Raw genomic sequence first — 19,495 nt, 5'->3', positions numbered from 1 at the left:
GACTTTATGATCTACCAAGCATTAGAATTGGAAACTTTTTCTCTATCAGAATTCCTAAGTTGCTGTGGATTGTCAGATAACAATTACAGTTAAACTTGTCTATTTGGCGCCTTCCATGAAGGTCGAGGCAGGCAGTGAGGTTATATTTGTGAAAGAATTATTTAGGATGTGATTGTGTAGCACTACTCTTGCCCAAAGCAAAGATATTTTTAATCACATCCTCAGAAAACTCTGTCACAGAAGACAGACCCAAGCTTTCTTGGAGTCAGGCAAACTTAGATTTATGTTCTTGCTTTTCTGCTGATCGTGAGCAAGTTACTTCGGTTTCCTCATCTGTAAAAAGGAATCATATACCTATTTTGCAGAGTCACTAGAAGAAATGAAGAATGTATGTAAGGTCCACATAAGGTATCCGGTATGTAGTGGGAGTTCAATAAATCATAATTTACCTTACCCCAGCAGAGTATTTGCCTTACTCTTTCATGTATGGTACTTTTTAATGTTCCTTTAACTGTCCCCTATAGTGTTGCAGCTGCATTTCTACCCTGGGTTTAGGGAACTGTGGAGATAAAGAATTGCTCTTCTCAAATCATTTGCTGTATGAAAGGAACGCTTGTCTTCCTTGGTTTTTGTAGAATATGGAAGTCCCGGCAGTAAGTAGGCAACATGCCACCCTTCTGTTCAACACAGCGCTGGAGCAAGGCAAGTGGGACTTGTGTCGACACATGATTCGATTTCTTAAAGCCATCGGCTCTGGAGAATCGGAGACACCCCCGCCCACACCTACAGCTCAGGTTAGTTGCAAAATCGCACAGCTTCTCTGGGCCATACACGTATGTGGCAACTTTCTCTAACTGACTGCCCATTGTGTGTCATCGTAGGAACCCAGTTCAAGTGGGGGATTTGAGTTCTTCAGGAATCGAAGCATTAGTTTATCCCAGTCAGCCGAAAATGTTCCTGCTAGTAAATTCAGCTTACAGAAAACACTAAGTATGCCATCTGGTCCTTCTGGAAAAAGGTAAAAGAATAAAAAGCTGTTACTGCTTTTAGGGCATTCTCCAACACATTGCATTTCAGGGCATTTGTAAAACCAGGTTTTAGGAAAACAACTACTTGATCCATTTCTCTTCCTTTTTCAGTCCCCGTAAGCTTAGAGAACACACAAAAGGCTTCCTTTTTTTCTTCTTCCAAAGTTCACTTCTTCACTCTGTCCAGTTTCTGCTCCTTGTACTAGAGTAGGTCTTGATGCACCTGTTCTGGATGCAGTGAACTTGAAATCCCTTTCGCTAAGAGAATAAAAAGGAAGATAAATAAAGCTCCACGTAATCCAAAAGCCTTCTTACAGTCAACAGTTTTATCCTTCTCTCCTACTATACCTCTTGACAAAAAACACAAATTTAGTCCTCATGTCTTCACTCTCCTGTGACTCTTGATTGGAGAAGTCATTAAACAGTGGGACAGCAAAGAGGAAGACTGAAACCTACGTCACCCATAGATGGGGTATTGTCTTCTAACTGCAAACTCATACTGCACATTTGTGAGGTCCTTGTACTCCTTCCTGTGTTGCATGTTCTTGGCTCTTGTTTTTTCTCTTCTCTAATCCTTTTATATTGTCTGTATTGTTTCTACAGTGCCTGGCACATAGAGCTGCTGAACATTTTTTATTGTGATGTTTGACTGCTTTTTCTTATCATGTCCTCCTCACCCACTAATGTCACACTCACTCACAACATACACACATCATGGGCTACAGACAAGTAAAATGCAACCATGGAGGACTACAAACAATTGTCAAGCAAACAGTGGCTTGTCAGCCATACCCTGAATTTAATAGACTTGCGTGTTCACTGTGTGCCGTACGGTGCTAAACATTTACATGTGTGGGTCCTTAACCCTTACAACTCTAAGGGTAGATACTATTGTTGGCCACACTGTACAGGTGAAGAAACAGAAGCCCAGAACATAAACTAAGGAGTGACAGAACCAGGATCTGAATCCACGCAGTCATGCTCAGCACTGCCTCTCACTGAAAGTCCCACATGACTCAGTTACCAAACCAGTTATACCACATGGGCTCCTCCGAGTAAGGGATCAGACTAGTCATTAATTTTTTAAAAAATCAGTTTTATTTTTATGTGCCTACGTAATTCATATCGAGTGACTTCATTTTATTTTTCTTCTCCTTAGTTTCTTTGATCTGATCTGCTTCCCTCTTTTCATTGGCCTTTTCAAATATTGCATTTATTGGCTCTCTTTCTTTCCTTCAAGCCATTACCACCCTCTTCCTGGTTTGGCTTTGTTTGTCTCATTTATCCCTATTCCACTTGTTGAGTCCACAAATACGTTTTAAGAGCCTATTGTGTTCCAGATAGTGTTCAGAGGATCATTGTATCATGTGGAGGAGGAGACCGGATGCTTTATCTTCCTCTTCAGTCAGAATTAGATCTTGGGTCTTTTAAGTCCTTGTCAGCATTAGCAGTGCTACTGCACAAAAAGTATGTGAAGTCTTCCAGTGAAGGTGTTTCCGTAGCTTTCCTGTGTTCCCTTGTATAACAGATGGAGCAAAGACAGTGACAGTGCAGAGAACATGTATATCGACATGATGCTCTGGAGACATGCTCGGCGGCTCTTAGAGGAAGTTCGGTTAAAGGACCTCGGCTGCTTTGCAGCCCAGCTGGGCTTTGAGCTAATCAGTTGGCTCTGCAAGGAACGTACCCGAGCTGCCCGGGTGGACAACTTCGTGATAGCCCTGAAGAGACTCCACAAAGATTTCCTGTGGCCACTTCCCATCATCCCAGCCTCTTCCATTAGTTCTCCTTTCAAGAATGGAAAATTTCGAACAGGTAATGCAGACTTTGTGTCACTGTACAAGGAGGTAATTATGTTTTACTCCCAAGTATTTAGACATTTTGCTATCAGTTGATATTCAAAGAAATTTTTGTACATCAGTTGAGTTGAATCATCCACCATTTGACCAACGGTGTAAATAAAGTAGAACCTATGTCTTGAAGACTTATGACCTTGAAATATAATGAATAAATCTAACCATTTGTTGTCTTAGATTAGCAGCAATTTGAGAATTGGCTGAATATAGAAGCTACCACACTTACCTTATTGTGGGTAGGAGTTTGGGAATTGGTTAGTCATGGACCTCAAAATAAGCTAACTTGTGACTTACCTGACAGGATTCATTCCAGAAAAATGCATCCAAACTAGGGGAGGACAAAGTGAAACTGAATTTTATGAAAGAAAAATCAAAAGATAAAATTTTTCAGTTCAGGTCTTTTAAAGAAGATTGTTCTAATTATTATTACTTAAGAAAATTCAAACGAAAGCCTTTCATTATACCATTTGGAAATTTCATGTCATCTTAAGACCCGAGGAAAGTTACTGAAAAGATGAGCAGAGTAAAATTTTTCCGTCTTAATAAGATGCATGATGATGAGTGCTTGATGGCATTATGCATTATATAGTTCATTTTGTTACAATCCCCCATCCCTGGGCTATGGGTGGGTGATACAGTGTAGGAGAGTAATTGGCTTTGAACTCTTAGTATTGGGGGAGTGGGGAGAGAAGCTGAAAGAACTGAATTGGAAATGGCAGTGTGTGCATCCTGAATTCCCATTTTATGTCTTTGTTTTTGGACATACCTTGCAGTGGGAGAGCAGCTATTAAAGTCGCAGTCAGCTGACCCTTTTTTAAACCTTGAGATAGATGCTGGTGTCTCTAATGTCCAACGAAGTCAGAGCTGGCTCAGCAACATTGGTCCCACCCATCATGAGATAGACACAGCCTCATCCCATGGACCTCAAATGCAAGATGCCTTTCTGTCACCTCTAGCTAATAAAGGTAAATGTCATTTTAAACCCTAGCTCTTCTTCAGTTCTTCTGGAAGAACGTTTATGTGCTATAGCACTTCAGAGATAGAGCTTCATTCACTCTTTTCTTTCAAGATATGTTCTTGAGGATTATCCATTAGTATCTGCTGGAGAGGTGGATAGTTACTAGAATAAGACCAAATTGGCCTTGATTGTATGTCATTTGATGTAAAATGAAATAGGTAAAATCTTCTTACAGGTCAGCACTAATAGATGAAATTTTGCAGTCGATTTTAATGATACAGAAACACTAACTTTGAACCTCAAGTAAGCAAAATGTTATCCACATAAAAATTCCATTCTGTATCATAAAAATTGTACTCAGTTACTTTCTTTTTTTATTTCATTGATAAAAATTTGTGCAAATTTTCTTGTTCTCCCCTAAGTTCCTACTTAGTATCCTTAATTTTGCCTCTTAGCCTTCAAAATCTGAAATATTTACTATCTGGCCCTTTACCAAAAAAATGTGTGCCAACCTCTGCTCTTATAGTGATGGGTAATTACAGATATAGGAAGTTTTAAAGTGATTTATGTTGCTTAGGTTTATATAATTATAGGAGCTTAAGTAGCAATTGGTCTCATTTTCTGCAGTTTTCTTAATGGCCAGGTATTGACCTGAAGTTTGATTTTCAGTCTGTCATCACTGTTACCTGAGTTTCTCCTATATGGGGAGGCTTAGAACGGCCATTAATTTTTTTTTAATTGTGGTAGAATACACATAAAATTTACTATCTTAACCATTTTTTAAGTGTTTAGTTCAGTAGTGATTACATTCACATTGTTGTGCAACCAACCTCCAGAACTCTTTTCATCTTGCAGAACTAAAACCCTATCCCCATTTAATAACAACTCCCCATTCCTCCCTCCCCCAACTGCCGGCAGCTATCATTCTGTTTTCTGTCTCTGTGAATTCCCCTACTTTAGATTGTGTGTGTGTGTGTGTGTGTGTGTGTGTGTGTGTGTGTGTGTGTGGCAGGCATCACGCAGTATTGGGCTTTTTGTAACTGGCGTACTTCACTTCGCATAATGCTTTCAGAGTTCATCCCTGTTGTAGCATACATGGGAATGTCCTCCCTTTTTAAGGCAGAGTGATATTCCATGGTGTGTACACATTTTGTTTATCATCCATCCATCGATGCTTCCACCTTTTGGTTACTGAATAATGCTACAGTGAACATGGGAGTACAGACATCGTTTTGAGATTGCTTTCAATTCTCTGAGGTACATACCCAGAACTGGGATTGCCAGGTCATATGGTAGTTCTCTCTTCACTTTTATTTCCGTAGCAGCTGCACCATTTTGCATTCCCACAAGCACTGACAGGGGTTCCAATTTCTCCATATCCTCACCAACACTTATTTGCTGTTTTGTTTTGTTTTTAAATATTAGCCGTCCTAATGGACATGAGGTGGTGCCATTGCTTTTCTAAAGAGATCATTTCAAACATTTAAAAAGTGGAGATAATGATATAGCGGACCCCTTGCTGCCCCCACCCGCCATGGATCCATCACCCAGCTTCCATTGTCACCGTCATGATCACATTTGTTTCTTCCACTTCCCCTCCTGTTCTTGCACCAAATCCAAAACGTGCTGTATTTTATCTGTGACTATTTCAGTACGTATCTATCTCTAAAAGGACTTTTTAAAAAAACAACCCATAATACCATTATGATTCCTCTAAAAATTTAACAATTCCTTAATACCATCAGATATCCAACAAGTATTCAAATTTCAGTTGTTTCATAATGTCATAATTGTTTTTTATGGCTTGGCCGAAGATCTAAATAAAGTTCCTACATTGTGATTGTTATGTTTTTAATTCTCTTTTTAGTGATTGTTCCCCTCTCCATCTCCTTTTTGTTTTTTCCTTGCAATTTATTCACTGAAGAAACTTCCTTCTGTGGATTTTCTCATAATGTAGATTTTGGTGATTGCATCCTCATGGTTTAGTATAACAGTTTCCTCTGTATTTCGTGTAAATTGGTAATTGACTGTAAAGACTTGATCAAATTATAGCTAAATATTTTTTTTTTTGAGACAGGCCAAGTAATAGCATGTTTTTTCATCTGAAGACACATAATGCCTAATGATTTTTTAAAAATCTGTTTATATAATATGGGAATTTTAGCAGTGGATTTAACATTTTTGGTTTCAAAGTATTGTGAAATCAACATCTGAGAAATAGCCAATATTTAAAATCAAAGGAAAACATTTTCTAGCTGAAGCTAGTTTATAACCTTTGGCATTTCTTCATCAGGTGATGAATGCAGTATTGGCTCAGCCACAGACTTGACTGAAAGTAGCTCCATGGTGGATGGGGACTGGACAATGGTGGATGAAAATTTCTCCACACTCAGTTTAACTCAGTCAGAGCTAGAGCACATCTCCATGGAGTTGGCAAGTAAAGGGCCTCACAAATCCCAGGTCCAGCTTCGGTGAGTTTCTCAGCATTCTGAAAGCACAGAATGCCTACTCAGGATATGTGGGCAAAGAAGGCACAGGGGCTACTTTCCTGATACTGATTGCCCTTCTGAACACATCTGTTGAGTCTACTGAACTCTAGATTTCCTTCTTAGTTATTTTGTTTCTGTTTATATGTAGGTATTTGCTACACATCTTCATGGAGGCAGGATGTCTAGACTGGTGCATTGTCATAGGCCTGATTCTTAGAGAATCCTCAACAATCAACCAGATTTTGGTTATTATCCAGTCTTCAGAGGTAGATGGAGAGATGTTACAGAACATAAAGACAGGGCTACATGCAGTGGACAAATGGGCGTCCACAGACTGGTAAGTGCCGGTTTCCTTAGGCTTGTTTCTTGGTGTCCTTTGGTGAATCCTTTCCTTTCACATTAAGGCTTAGCTCTGGTTCGTTTATTTAAAGATTTTTCGGTTGGTCGAAATAAAAATGCTTTCATATGTTCATTTTTAAGGCTGTTTTCTTTAGTTACCATTCAGCACCAGCCATTTACATGAGTAATATCCAATGAGATAGTGTTGGTCAGTTTATAATGAGAATGCATGTCACTGACTTAGGATTGATGCAGAACGAATGACCTCATAATGAACACTGGCCCTTCAGATTTATAGTTCTCTAGAACTAAAGATAATAACCTGTCTACGTGAAAAGATAAAAAATTAAGGTCTATGTGAATTTAACATTCCATAGCAGTTTATTAGCAAGCCCAAATTAAAAGTAGTGGATGGAAGTTAAGAAAGAGCCTTGGGTTCTAGCCTTTTGTCACCAATTATTTGTGGATTTGGGGCTTCCTTTGCTTGGATCTAGCTTTCCTTAGTTGGCAGATTCATTTAGGTTCTTTTTCAAGTCTAAAATCCTGTTGGTCCTTACACTGTAGAATATGGTTTTTAAGTTTAATACTAGATAAAGAATGTCAGTCTTTGCTTCTAGTGCTCAGAAATTTAAGATTCATACTACTGCTGTTTGCAGCCCCCTCTCTGCTGGCCACGGCACCTCAGAAGCCTTTCCTCCCTGCCTCCCTGTGTGTCCTCTCCCCCCAAAATCTGTCATTGATCTTACTGTATCAGTGTGTAGTAGGAATTTACCCATAATACTATGGAGCCTTTTGAATATTGCAGATGAGAACTAATTTCCTTTTTCCTCTCCTTAGTCCCGGATATAAGCCATTTTTAAACATCATTAAGCCACAACTACAGAAGCTCAGTGAGATAACAGAAGAGAAAGTCCAGCCTGAAGCTTTCCAGCCAGTAACTGTGGGTAAGACTCCTGAACAGACTAGCCCCCGGGCAGAGGAGAGCAGGGGCTCCGCGGGCCATGGAAGCGTACCCCAGGGCGAGGTCAGCGGTGGCAGTCTGGTCAGCCGGAAAGAGGAGGACACAGCCCGAGCAGAGGAGGAACCTTTTCAGGATGGGACTTACGACTGTTCCGTGTCCTAACAACAGTGGGGTACATCACCACGGGCAGTATTAACTAATCAGCGTGTAACCGAGGACACTGTAACTAGTTGGATGATTTAACCAGGGAGAGAAGTCAGCTCAGAGACTCTGGTAAGGTATTACTAAATTTAACTAACTCCTTCTCCTTCAAGAAATCTCCTTGACTCCAGAAAAATGTGGTATCAGAATAAATCATCTTTAATAAAAAAAAAATTTTAAGCTGCAGTGGAAAGTAATAATTATACAGGTGTACATGAGAACGTTTTGGTTTTATTCCTAAAGATTGGTAGCTCTTAAACCATAGGGATTGTTTTGCCCCAGATGAGCTTTTTCACTACGTATAGCTTCTTAGGTGTTTTCTGGCTCAGCGTATGTCGACTGTTTTTCAAAAACAAACGCTAAGGTGATTGCTGATGCCCATCAGGTACCTGAGCTACCTGCAATGCCCCTGGGATTGAGAGCGCTGGCCTCTGTAACTGGGCCTCCTGAGCAGATGCCTGCCCTGGCGAGCACGTGCCGGTGTGATGGCCTGTGAAGTCCCAGCCCTGAGTTGATGAAAGCTATTTGTTGTGAGTCGGTCGGTGTGCAGGCTTGACGCCTGTTCTATCAGTCTGGCCAGTGGTGTGAGGGGTCCTGGTCAGTAATGCTCCTAGATACCACTGAACTATTTTGTATCAAAAAACTTTATCTTCGTGTGAATACTCTTGTGTAAATATACTCAAAGGCACTGTTCATATGTTTAGGCCTTGTATTATAATTTATAAGGTTCTATGCTGGATTCTGCATGGCTTTCCTCACTCTTGGAATAAAGAGAGCGCTCGCTCTTCTTGCCAGATATGAACAGTCTTCATAGAGGAAGGAGACAGCTTTATTGGCTTGGTCATAAAGTAACAGAAATGGCCACACTGATCATGAAATGAAACAGGTTTTGTGCAAATTAATGTAGTTTCTTATTTATTGCTTTTGTAAATTGAATAAAAATGGGAGTTTTATGTAAATAGATTGCTGAACCCTGTATTATCACTGCTAATTAAGAATTAGTATGTAAAGAACGCATTCTTCATTGTAACTTTTAAAATATTTTATGTATTTCTAGATATGACTTAAATTTTAGTTTTCATACATTATGGAAACATAACTACATACTCTTTAATTGCTTCAGACTGAACACATATCCACTGTATGTACTTCTAATTATCTTATAACAGTATTAATTTAGATAGCTTGTTTGTACTGTGCAATTTGAACAAAGGAATGCAATGTTATTTTTTACAAAAACAAACTTGTTTATTTTTATAACAATGTATTTGATGTGGACCAAATCCATACCACTATGTAAAACAGCCTCTCTTCGCATAGTGCAATTACAATTTAAAAGTAAAACTTGGTCCTCTATCATTGTTTTTTAAAGTAAATGGCTAGATTTAGTTCTAGCCAGGTTTGCTTGAAGGGAAACGCAAAACCATTTTGAAATTGATTAGTTCAAAATTCATCAAACTGTTTTAAATTATTGCGTTTGGTAATTTACTATCACTTTTTATATTACAAGTGCAATAATTTCACATACTGAAACTCCTGAATGAGTGGAATATGTGATTAGGGGTACCTGGTCCTTCTGGTGCTACTTTTATTTAAGGCTTTGTTTTAAACCATCTTTCCCTAAATCTTTAGAAAATGTTTCCATGTGAGTACATGCAGGCCAGTGAGAAACTAAATTGAAATTTCTTCTCCTGTTCTAGTCTATTAGGAGAAGAACTAGCATTACTTTTGTTTGGTGTGAATATTCAGTCAATAAAAATGATTTACCATTGTAAACAGCCGTGATCTTTTCAAATACCCTGATGTACTGCTGAGTTCATCCTGCACCTTTCAAAGCAGGGCCCCAAATAGGTTAACTGTATACCTGTGGTTAATGCAATAAATGAATCTTTTCTTCCGTAAAATACTTGTTTTTCAGCTAATAGGAATGGGTGGCCCCAAGGCAAAGGAAAAAAAAAGGCAAGTTTATGGAAAATTTCTCTTTGGTAATTTGTTAGATATAGTTTAATTTTTTTAAATTCGTATTTTTATTTTACCTTGTTTGATTCACATATCAACTGTTTAAGCCATAATTTTAACCAGTGAATTTAAATATTCAGTATAACTATTTGAAGTTGAAATTATTTGCTAATACCAAAACAAGAAGTCATTTGGGGGTAGAGACAATCTTTGCTTATAATTAAAGTTGCTGCTACTGCTGTAATGTGTATTTTTTTTTTTACTTGGTACAGGGCAATAAAACCATTACACCCACGAACTTTTGTTGATTCACCATCTCACTTTAACAGCAAAAAGTATATGTATTAAAAACCACCAAAATATTATTTTGGTTATATAATTCCAAAGAATTACATAGAATTTTTCGTATGAAAAAACTTAGAAATCCTGACAGATTTAACATTTATTTGTATGTAGAGTTATTTAGAATAAATAGAAGCATTGAGAGCTGGCAGTATCCTAGGTGCCTGACAACACGAGATTGAAGCAGATAGTCCAGGTTAATAACATACAAAATGTTCAAAATATAATGAAAAATGATATAAAATCATGCATACCATCCGATTTCCACCAATTTTATATGTAAGTGCAGAGGAGACTAGGAATCTCTAATAGATGAAATTAAAAGTGACTTTGACTTTTTCTTATTTTCCTGTATTCCTGAATCTGCTGTCTCTGGATTTGCCTATTCTGGACATTTCATATAAATTGGATCATATGACATGTGGCTTTTTCTGTCTGGCTTCTTTTTGCTTAGCATGTTTTCAAGGTTCATCTTTGTATATCAGTACTTCATTCCTTTTTAAGGCTGAATAATATTCCACTTTATAGATATACTACTTTTGTTCATCCACTCAGTTAAGGGCCATTTGGGTGGTTTCCACTTTTTGACTATTATTCATAATGCTACTGCGAATGTTCACATACGAGTTTCTGTGTGGACATGTTTTCAGTTCTCTCTAGAAGTGGAAATGCTGATAACTGGTTAATTTTTTTGAGGAAATGCCTAACCATATTCCAAAGTGCCTGTGCTACTTTACATTCCCACTAGCAGTGGAGGAGGGTTCCAGTTTCTACCATCAAGACTTGTTACTGTAGTCTCTGGTTATAGGCAATGCGTTAATGTATGAAGTAGTATCATAGATTTTGAGATTTTTGCATTTCCCTGGTGACTAATGTCTTTTCATGTGATTATTAGCTATTTGTATATCTTTGTATAAAAAAAATGTTCACATCCTTTGCCCATTTCATAATTGGGTCATTTATCTTTTTGTTGAGTTGCAGGATATTTTATATATGTTAGATACTAGACCCTTATCAGATATAGGTTTCCCCCACTGAAAGTAGAGTGTTCCTATGAAACCTTTCATAAGCCGAAGTGGCATAAGTCCACCACTTTCTGAAAAGTTTGCATTATACCACTTGGTTTTTTTGAAAGACCTACGTTAGTACAACTTTTTTCATAAAAATTGAAATCCTCTTAGGATTTCTTTCAGTTAGCAAAAACAGGTACTAAATGGGTATGTTTTCTTCTAATTGTAAGAGTTTTAATAGTTTTAGTTCCTACATTTAGGCCTTTGATCCATTTTATTTTTAGTATGTGGTATGAAGTGAGGAAGTCTTTGTTCTTTTTTATGTGGATATTCAGTGTCCCAAACTATTTACTAAAAGTTGTTCCCACTAAATTGTCAAAAATCATTTGACTATAAATGTGTGGTTTTATTTCTGGACTGTTAATTTGTACTACGTTGATCTATAAGTCTATTTGTACTTTGTAGGAAGTTTTGAAAGTGTGAATTGTGAGTTTTCTGAAGGCTGTTTTTGGCTATTCTGGGTCCCTTGTATTTCCATATGAATTTTAGGATCAGCTTGTCGGTTTCTATGTGCATGCACACAATAGGCAGATGGGATTTTGATAGGGAGTGTATCCAATCTGTAGACCAATTTGGAGAATGTTACCATCTTAATATTAAGCTTTCCAATCCAGGAACATGGGCTGTCCATTTTTTTCAGCAAGTAGTATTCTTTTCTTTTGTTAAGCTTATTCCTAAGTATTTTATTCTTCTTGATGCTATTGCAAATAGAACTGTTTTATTTTTGGATTATTCTTTGTTAGTATATAGAAATACAACTGATTTCTGTGTATTGATACTGGATCCTACAACACTGCTGAATTCACTAACTGTGATAATTTTTTGTAGTTTCCTTAGGATTTTCCATATGGCCAATCATGTCGTTTGCAATGAGAGTTTTAACGCTTCCTTTCTGATCTGGATGCCTCTTGCCACACTGCCCTGGCTGAAGCCTCCAGCACAGCTCCATAGAAGGAGCCCATGGACATCCTTGTATTCTTCCTGGTGGTAGGGGAAAGCTTCGTCTTTCATCAGGAATCATGTTAGCTGTGAGGTTTTTCATAGATGACCTTTATCAGGTTGAGGAAGTTCCCATCTCTTAGTGATTTTATCATGAAAAGGTGTTAGGCTTTGTCAAAAAACTTTTTATGCATTTACTGAGATGATGGTTGTCCTTTATTTTGTTAATACGGTGTATTGCATTCACTGATTGTCAGGTGTTAGACCAACAGTTGCATTCCTGGCATAAATCTCACTTGATCATAGTGTAGAACCAAACTTGGAGAAAGGAAATTAGCAACATGTTATATATATTTTTACAAATCAAATAAGGCAGTAGTAGTATCAAAAAAATATACTGACGTACTTCAAACTTGGCTAGGATATTTTTTAAATAAAAACAGACAAAGAGGCATAAGTGCATTTTGGTTTTATTGGCCCTAAAAGGTGGTGAGGTGTGTTAAAAGTGGTGGTTGTTCAGCTGTTTCACCTTGTTCTGAACTGTTTTGAGAGAATTCACTCAGAAAGTGAAATAACGTGCCCAGGGATGCGGGTGCTCTTTATGGGGTTGCTGGTGGAGATTAGCATGAGCGGTGGTCACGCTCCAGCTGAAAGATAATTTCTTCTTCCCTCCCTCCTACCCTTAGCTGCCAACAAAAGAACATCCATCTTTATTAGTGCTTCAGTGATTTAAAACTCTTAAATATGCTGAAGCTCAACATTTACCCAATATAGGTCATTAATTTCTGTGTAATTCACATGCACAATCTCATCACACAGCACAAAGGATTCCAGTTGAAGTAAAATAACATTTCCATCTTGAGTTCTTTACAAACATGAGCCAGCTAGGTCTTTTAACAGCAATTCTTTTAAAAGAAGGCTTTAAAAGACTCTATAGACTTGAAATAACCCTTCAAATATAAGGCTACAGGACAATTAATAAAGATCTGTTTTTCTGTTAAAGATACAAAGACATTAAAAAGTTTATTTCAGTAATATTGTAAGGCAACAATTAATCGTCAGCAAACCAGTGAAAAGAAACGGACAGACATAATCATTCTTCCCAAAGCTTCATGAGTCAAGAGGCTGGTTTATGGCCCCCCTCAGTGACAACATTTTAGGAATCCTATCATGATTATTATTAATATCTGCTAAACTGTGGAAACAAATGCTTCATGCAACAATCATTCATAGGTCTGACACTGTAAATTTTAAGAAAGAACTTATTCAAAATCACAATTCTTTACACTTTCCCTGAATGTGCAAGTACTCTGCTACTTAAATTTAAATTCTGTAGGAAATAACCTTTTTAGAAATGTTATTCAAATGATCAGATACTGAAAGAAAAAAAAAAAAAAACCTGTAAGTTCTTTAACCTCAGTGACTACTTAGTAACAAAGCTTTGAATATTGTAATTCCTTAACTATTTACGGCATTAAAACAATCTCCCAGGATTTTACCCACGCCTAGAGACTAGTGGGCATCTTGTTACCCTGCATAATATCAAAGCTTTATAATGCTAAAGAAACCCGAAGACAAAAGAGAATTGTTTATATATAAAGATATAACCCAAAGGTAGAAAGAAAACCATGATTATTACTGGAAAGGAACAACATCCTTCCCAAAGTAAAAAAAAAAATCACGGAACTATTTGTGTTTCATACAAAGTCTCTTCCTCAACACTTAGATTTTGCTTTTTAAAAAATTTCTAGTAATCAATTTCAGATTAACCACAGGGACAGAAATATGCCTGTACAGTCATCCCTCAAAATCCACAGGGGTTTGGTTCCAGGACCTCCCTCGAATACCCAAATCCTGGATGTTCAGATCCCTTACATAAAACGGTGTAGTAGTATTTGCATATAACCTATGTCCATCCTCCTGTATTACTTTAAATCATCTCTGGATTACTTATAATACATAATTCAATGTAAATGCTATGTAAATAGTTGTTAATACTGTATTGTTTAGGGAATGACTAGGAGAAAAGTTTGTACATGTTTAGTACAGATGCAACCATTGTAGCCACCTACATAGTACATGTCAGCAACAATGTAACATTTTTCCCCAAGTATTTTCTATCCGTGGTTAGTTGAATCTGTGGATACGAACCTGCAGATATGGAGAACTGACTACATTTTGAAATTCACTGAGATACTACTGTTTCACCACCACAATTAGGATTCTATACAAGCTATAAACACTGCAAACTTTATGTACCACCTGACACATTCAGAATCCTCTGGCCTCACAGATAAATGGTAGGAGCCAGATACCTGAAGCACTTGAGACGAGTAATACATGGTTTCTACAAAGTCAAGAAAAAAGGAATGGTCCCAGTGTCCATGCGAGTCACAGCCAGCACATTACCATTCAGCTCTGGTGGTAGCCCTGCTGTGTGTGGGGGCCCAGTCAGGTTTTTAGTCACAAATCAGGCAGGCAATGAGGAGCATGATTAAGAAATCATTGTACGTGTCACAGAAGCAGCTTCAAGAATTTCCTCCTGTGATGTGCTCACTATGTTCTTCCTATTAAGATGGATCCAGGTGCCAATTTTTTAATTTTTACTATGGCTTTTCTTTAAAATGTTCTTTTTGGTCTATGTTTACTAAACCCAAAATTTGTCCAAAAAAACAAAGTTTTTTTTTTTTTACATTTCTTAATGGAAAAAAGAAAGGAAAATTTACCACTAATCTCAACAAACCCTCCCACTGCTGTGATAGGCCTCACAAGCTAAACAGCCATCTTCTTCAAAATGAAAAGCACTTTTAAGTCCCAGGACTGCCATTATGCAGGATCTGAACCCCATTATGCAGGAGCTGTACGTACAGTGATCTCATTCCAGTACAAGCCATACCTCAAGTCTCAGGAAAGCCAGCCCTACTAGAGCTAAGTTACTGAGAAACCAATCTGTTCAAGTGGCTAAAAAACAAGGACCCTATGCGTCAATAAAATTACGCCCTAAAGGATTAACTGTGGAAAACAGAAAACTCCTGCAAAACAAACAGTATGAATATAAAATGCCCAGCCACTCCCAACCCCCTGCCCCAGAACAGCCACCATGGGACCTCAGTGCTGGAAGGAAGGTTGTATACTTGCACAATCTGAACCAAAAGAACCTGTGAAAACCCACAGGAGAATATAGCTGGACAAATGCTCCTCTCCTTAAACTAGTAGAGAGGGGGGACAGATAGGTTTCAGAGGGAAATGGGCATTAAAAACCTCAGCAAGGCATCAATATGATGCTTCTTGGTGACCGGCTGCCAGAAGGCCAGGCGTCACCATTCAGCACAGGTTTGCCCATGAGGGGTCCTGGGCTCCACCAGAGACGCAGCGTACCTGCTAGAGGCTGCCTGAAGAAGCACAGCTCCCGGCACAGGCTGGGCCCTCGAAAGCCCAGTGGGTCTTCCCCAGGGCTTATGGTAATAGCTTGCTGATGAATAGCTTTCTAGAGACTATCGCTTGAGTGGATGTGGTTTCTCCCCACCATCCACTGACACAATAAATGGTGTTAGGCTTTAACTGGAAATGTAATTTGTCTCATTAACAGTGGTCTTACATTATCTTCAGCATCTTTCATGATTCTAAGGGGACAACTATTGAAGTGGTTTCTTGGCTTTTGTCCTTAAGGGCTTATAAAGTGACATGTTAGTGTAGTGGCAGTACCCACATGTGCTTATGTGCCAGAAAACTGGCATTTTCAAGTGTCAAAAAGGCCATGCCTCACTGCCCGCCGTGTAACTGTGACGGTGCTTGGCCTGGAGAGTGGTGGTGGCCCACAAAGCTCTCTGATAGTCTGCTCATTAAAATCCACCGACTTACGTGACAAATGTCCATGTAGCAGAGGGAGAAACCGTGGCACAGGAAGTCTTCCCCAGACATGTACTCAGAGCTCATCCACAAGATTAAAACACAAAGAGATCATAGGTGCACACCCAGGCCGAGGGAAACGTCCAGTCTGGGAACTTGTCCTTCAGAGTATCCAGCTGGGAGGATCGCTTGTCTTCCCCGGAAAGATAATGGGCAGCGAGGGCCACGGTGACTATTCCCTCGGGCTGTTCTTCCGAGACCTGGGAGAGAAAATTAGTTAGTGCTGTAGTGCTAAGACGGCAGAATACTGAGTCCAAGCATTTGATTCTTGCCAAATACCATCTGGGAACCTGATCAATGATACAGCAATGCTGGGATATTCCCACCTGGACTTCTATCCAGAACTGCCAGGCAGAGGCGTGGAGTCCATGGGAGTAAAATACAAAGTAGTCTCCTCCTTTACTTGTGACTGGGGTGCCGTTGCCAAGAGACCACTGAGAAAGTGTTGACCCTTTGTGGGTTCGAACATAGAATGACATATGGCTTGGTCCTGTAACGTAAGAGGAAAGACAATCAGTGAAAACAATTTTTTAAAAACCATCAATAAGAAAAGCAATTAACCCACAACCCAACCAGACTATGAAGTTCGTGCCTTTTATCACTTTAAAGACGTTCCCTGCAAACCTAATGGGAGTTGGCCAGTTTGGAGTTTCAGTGGGTTGTAAGTACTGAGTAACAAGTAAGTACTGAGGTGCAACTGAAAGGCAGAGTCTACAATGAGAAAACCTGGGCTGACGCCTTGGCCCTGTCATTTAAACACAGAAGAACCTGGCACTCATGAGAGCCTTTCTTCAGAAATCTAGAGAGTAAGCACCTAACCAAGAGAGAACTGCAGAAACTACAGCAAAAGAATATAGGGGGGATTTTAAAATATCCAAATACAAATACTACTAAGACACATATTGAGGTGAGGGTGTAAGACTAATGTACAAATGTTGCATGTAATTAACACTGAGGGAGGGAAAGAGGAAAGAAAGTATTAGCAAACTGTTGTATCGGCTAACAGTTAAAGAATGCCATTAAAACCTGCCACACGGATAGTAAGAGGTTCAAAACAGGTGATCCAAGCAAAAGTAGAAATCTTAAGTACCAGAAAATACTTTTTAATTAAAAAGCAAAGAAGACACTTCACAGAAAAAGGACTAGAACAAATAAAACACAATTACAGAACACCATGACAAAGTTCAGACCACATGCATCCGTCATAAAAATAAGTGTGAACTGGGCAGACAGTTGTCTCAGTTGGTTAGAGCGCAGCGCTCATAACACCAAGTCGCCGGTTCGATTCCCGCACGGGCCAGTGAGCTGCGCCCTCCACAGCTAGACTGAAGACAACGACTTGACTTGGAGCTGATGGGTCCTGGAAAAACACACTGTTCCCTAATATTCCCCAATAAAAATAAAATAAAATAAATAAATAAATGCTAAAATTCCCTTATAATACCAAAAAACAAGAACCTAAATACAAACAAATAAATTGAAAAAATAAATGTGAATAGACCTAACTCAGCAACTGAAAGAAAAAAAGTCTAAATCTTCAACTTGGTTCACAAAGCCAGACCTAATGATATACTATATTCAAGAAACACATTTAAACAGATTCAGAAAGGGTAAAAATAAAGTAAAACAAAGGTATTTCAGGCAAATAGACACAATTTAAAAAAAAAACCTTTTTGACATCAGAAAAAAATAGAATTCAAGAAAAACAGACTTTAAAAGTAAGAAGACACTTTAATACTAAAATCTCTAATTCACAATAATAATTAGAATTCTGTGCACCAAATAACATAGCAACTATGTCCTGAAGCTAGTATCTTACATAATGGGAAAACACTAGAGACCTTTGTACTAATACCAAGAACGAGGCAAGAATGCTATTATCTGAACTGTTCTACATGAGGCTAGAAACATTAGCCATTTAGACAAATCAATTAGAGGCATAAGAATTGGTAAAGAAGAAATGAAACTATTTGCAGATGATATGCAGTAGTGAATAAGCTATACCTGAGGTCTGTTTTGGTATGGCTTTCAGGCTAAGAATAGCTTTTACGTTTTGCAAGTGTAGTGTGGTTTAAAAAATCTGCAACAGAGACATACTCATATAGCAAAAATATTTACTATCTGGCTTTTAAAGTTTGGCAATTCCTGGTAGACCTGGAGAACCCTGGAGTATCATGATTAATTCAAAAAATAAAAGATTGAGGTAGCAAGATATAAAATTGACATACAGAAGTCAATTGCTTTCATAAATACCAAATAAAACCAGTTAGAAGACATACTGGTAGAGAAAACCCCAATTATAATAGCAGCAAAACCTCGGTGAGGAAAATTTTATAACACTCCTGAAAGACACAAAAATAAATTTGAACGCATGAAAGACATTCCCAGGTCATGAACAGGCTGACTCAACATTATAATGTCAAGTTCTCCCTAATTTATAAATTTATTACTATAGTCCTCAAAATAGCAATAAGCTTAATATTAGAGTTAATACTAAAGTTCATATGGGAAAACAAATACCCAAAAATATCAAGATAAATACTGAAAAAAGCTGCAAAGGATCGTAATACTCCCAACCACTAAACTAGAAAGCTTCTGTAATTGAAAGTGCGGTAACTGGTGCACAAACACACCTGCACACACACACAGTTAAAAAAAATTTTTTCCTGATTTCTTGACATTTGTAATCACAAACCAGCGGAGGTAGACGTGCAACTTGCCTGGCAGGAACCTGAATTTTACTGGAATTCTCCAAATTGTGCATAAAGGATAGAGAAAGGCCTGTGCTTCCTTTTTACAGGCTGGTGATTAAATAAAATTAAACTTACTAGCATGAAGAGGAAAACCAGGTGCAAAATAAATTTGTTTCTTATTAAATTTAAAAGCCTAGAGAACAAAAGTATTCAGCTTCAAAAGTGTCAGCTAAGGCATTTAATTCCCATAATTCTTCATTCTACTGGTTAACTACCAAAAAGAATCTTGATGTCTACCTCACGCTATACACAAAAGTTAATTCAAGGGGCGGCCGGATGGCTCAGTTGGTTAGAGCGCGAGCTCTGAACAACAGGGTTGCAGGTTCAATTTCCCCATGGGATGGTGGGCTGCGCCCCCTGCAACTAAGATTGAAAACGGTGACTGGACTCACAGCTGAGCTGCGTCCTCCACAACTAGATTGACTTGGAGCTGATAGGCCCTGGAAGAACACAGTTTCCCAATATTCCCCAATTTTAAAAAGAAAAAAGAAATACAGCAAATCCTCAAATAACATATTATTCAGTGTTTCATTATAACACTGATGAGAAAATAAAAAATGGATTCCTGGCTGGGGGCCATTGTCTGTATGGAGTTTGCATGTTCTCCCCATGTATGCGTCGGATTTCTCTGGGTCCTCTGGTGTCCTCCTACATCCCAAAGATGTGCACATTAGCTTAACTAACTGATTTG

At 38.3% G+C, this 19,495-nt stretch overlaps 2 protein-coding genes across 5 annotated transcripts in view; one reads left to right on the top strand and one right to left on the bottom strand.

Moving 5' to 3' along the window:
- Positions 1-9,608, top strand: part of RIC1 (RIC1 homolog, RAB6A GEF complex partner 1) — a 98,204-nt gene extending 88,596 nt beyond the window's left edge. For 3 of the 4 annotated variants that reach the window (XM_081067219.1, XM_081067220.1, XM_081067222.1), the window contains 7 exons: positions 636-794; positions 882-1,018; positions 2,557-2,843; positions 3,658-3,849; positions 6,136-6,313; positions 6,480-6,668; positions 7,508-9,608. In XM_081067219.1, the coding sequence (XP_080923345.1) occupies positions 636-794; positions 882-1,018; positions 2,557-2,843; positions 3,658-3,849; positions 6,136-6,313; positions 6,480-6,668; positions 7,508-7,793 (1,428 nt within the window). In that variant the 3' untranslated portion in view covers positions 7,794-9,608. The remainder of the gene's footprint in view (positions 1-635; positions 795-881; positions 1,019-2,556; positions 2,844-3,657; positions 3,850-6,135; positions 6,314-6,479; positions 6,669-7,507) is intronic. The other variant, XM_081067221.1, reaches the window with a different exon arrangement.
- Positions 9,609-12,596: 2,988 nt separating this feature from the next.
- ERMP1 (endoplasmic reticulum metallopeptidase 1) overlaps positions 12,597-19,495 on the bottom strand; it is a 42,963-nt gene continuing 36,064 nt past the window's right edge. The window contains exons 14-15 of the mRNA XM_081067223.1: positions 16,378-16,541; positions 12,597-16,251 (exon numbers count right to left, since the gene is read on the bottom strand). Of these exons, the coding sequence (XP_080923349.1) occupies positions 16,087-16,251; positions 16,378-16,541 (329 nt within the window). The 3' untranslated portion in view covers positions 12,597-16,086. The remainder of the gene's footprint in view (positions 16,252-16,377; positions 16,542-19,495) is intronic.

This window comes from Rhinolophus hipposideros (genome assembly GCF_964194185.1).
Source record: "Rhinolophus hipposideros genome assembly, chromosome: 11".
Classification (NCBI taxonomy): Eukaryota; Metazoa; Chordata; class Mammalia; order Chiroptera; family Rhinolophidae; genus Rhinolophus; species Rhinolophus hipposideros.
This window is presented reverse-complemented; position numbering and strand designations above follow the sequence as displayed.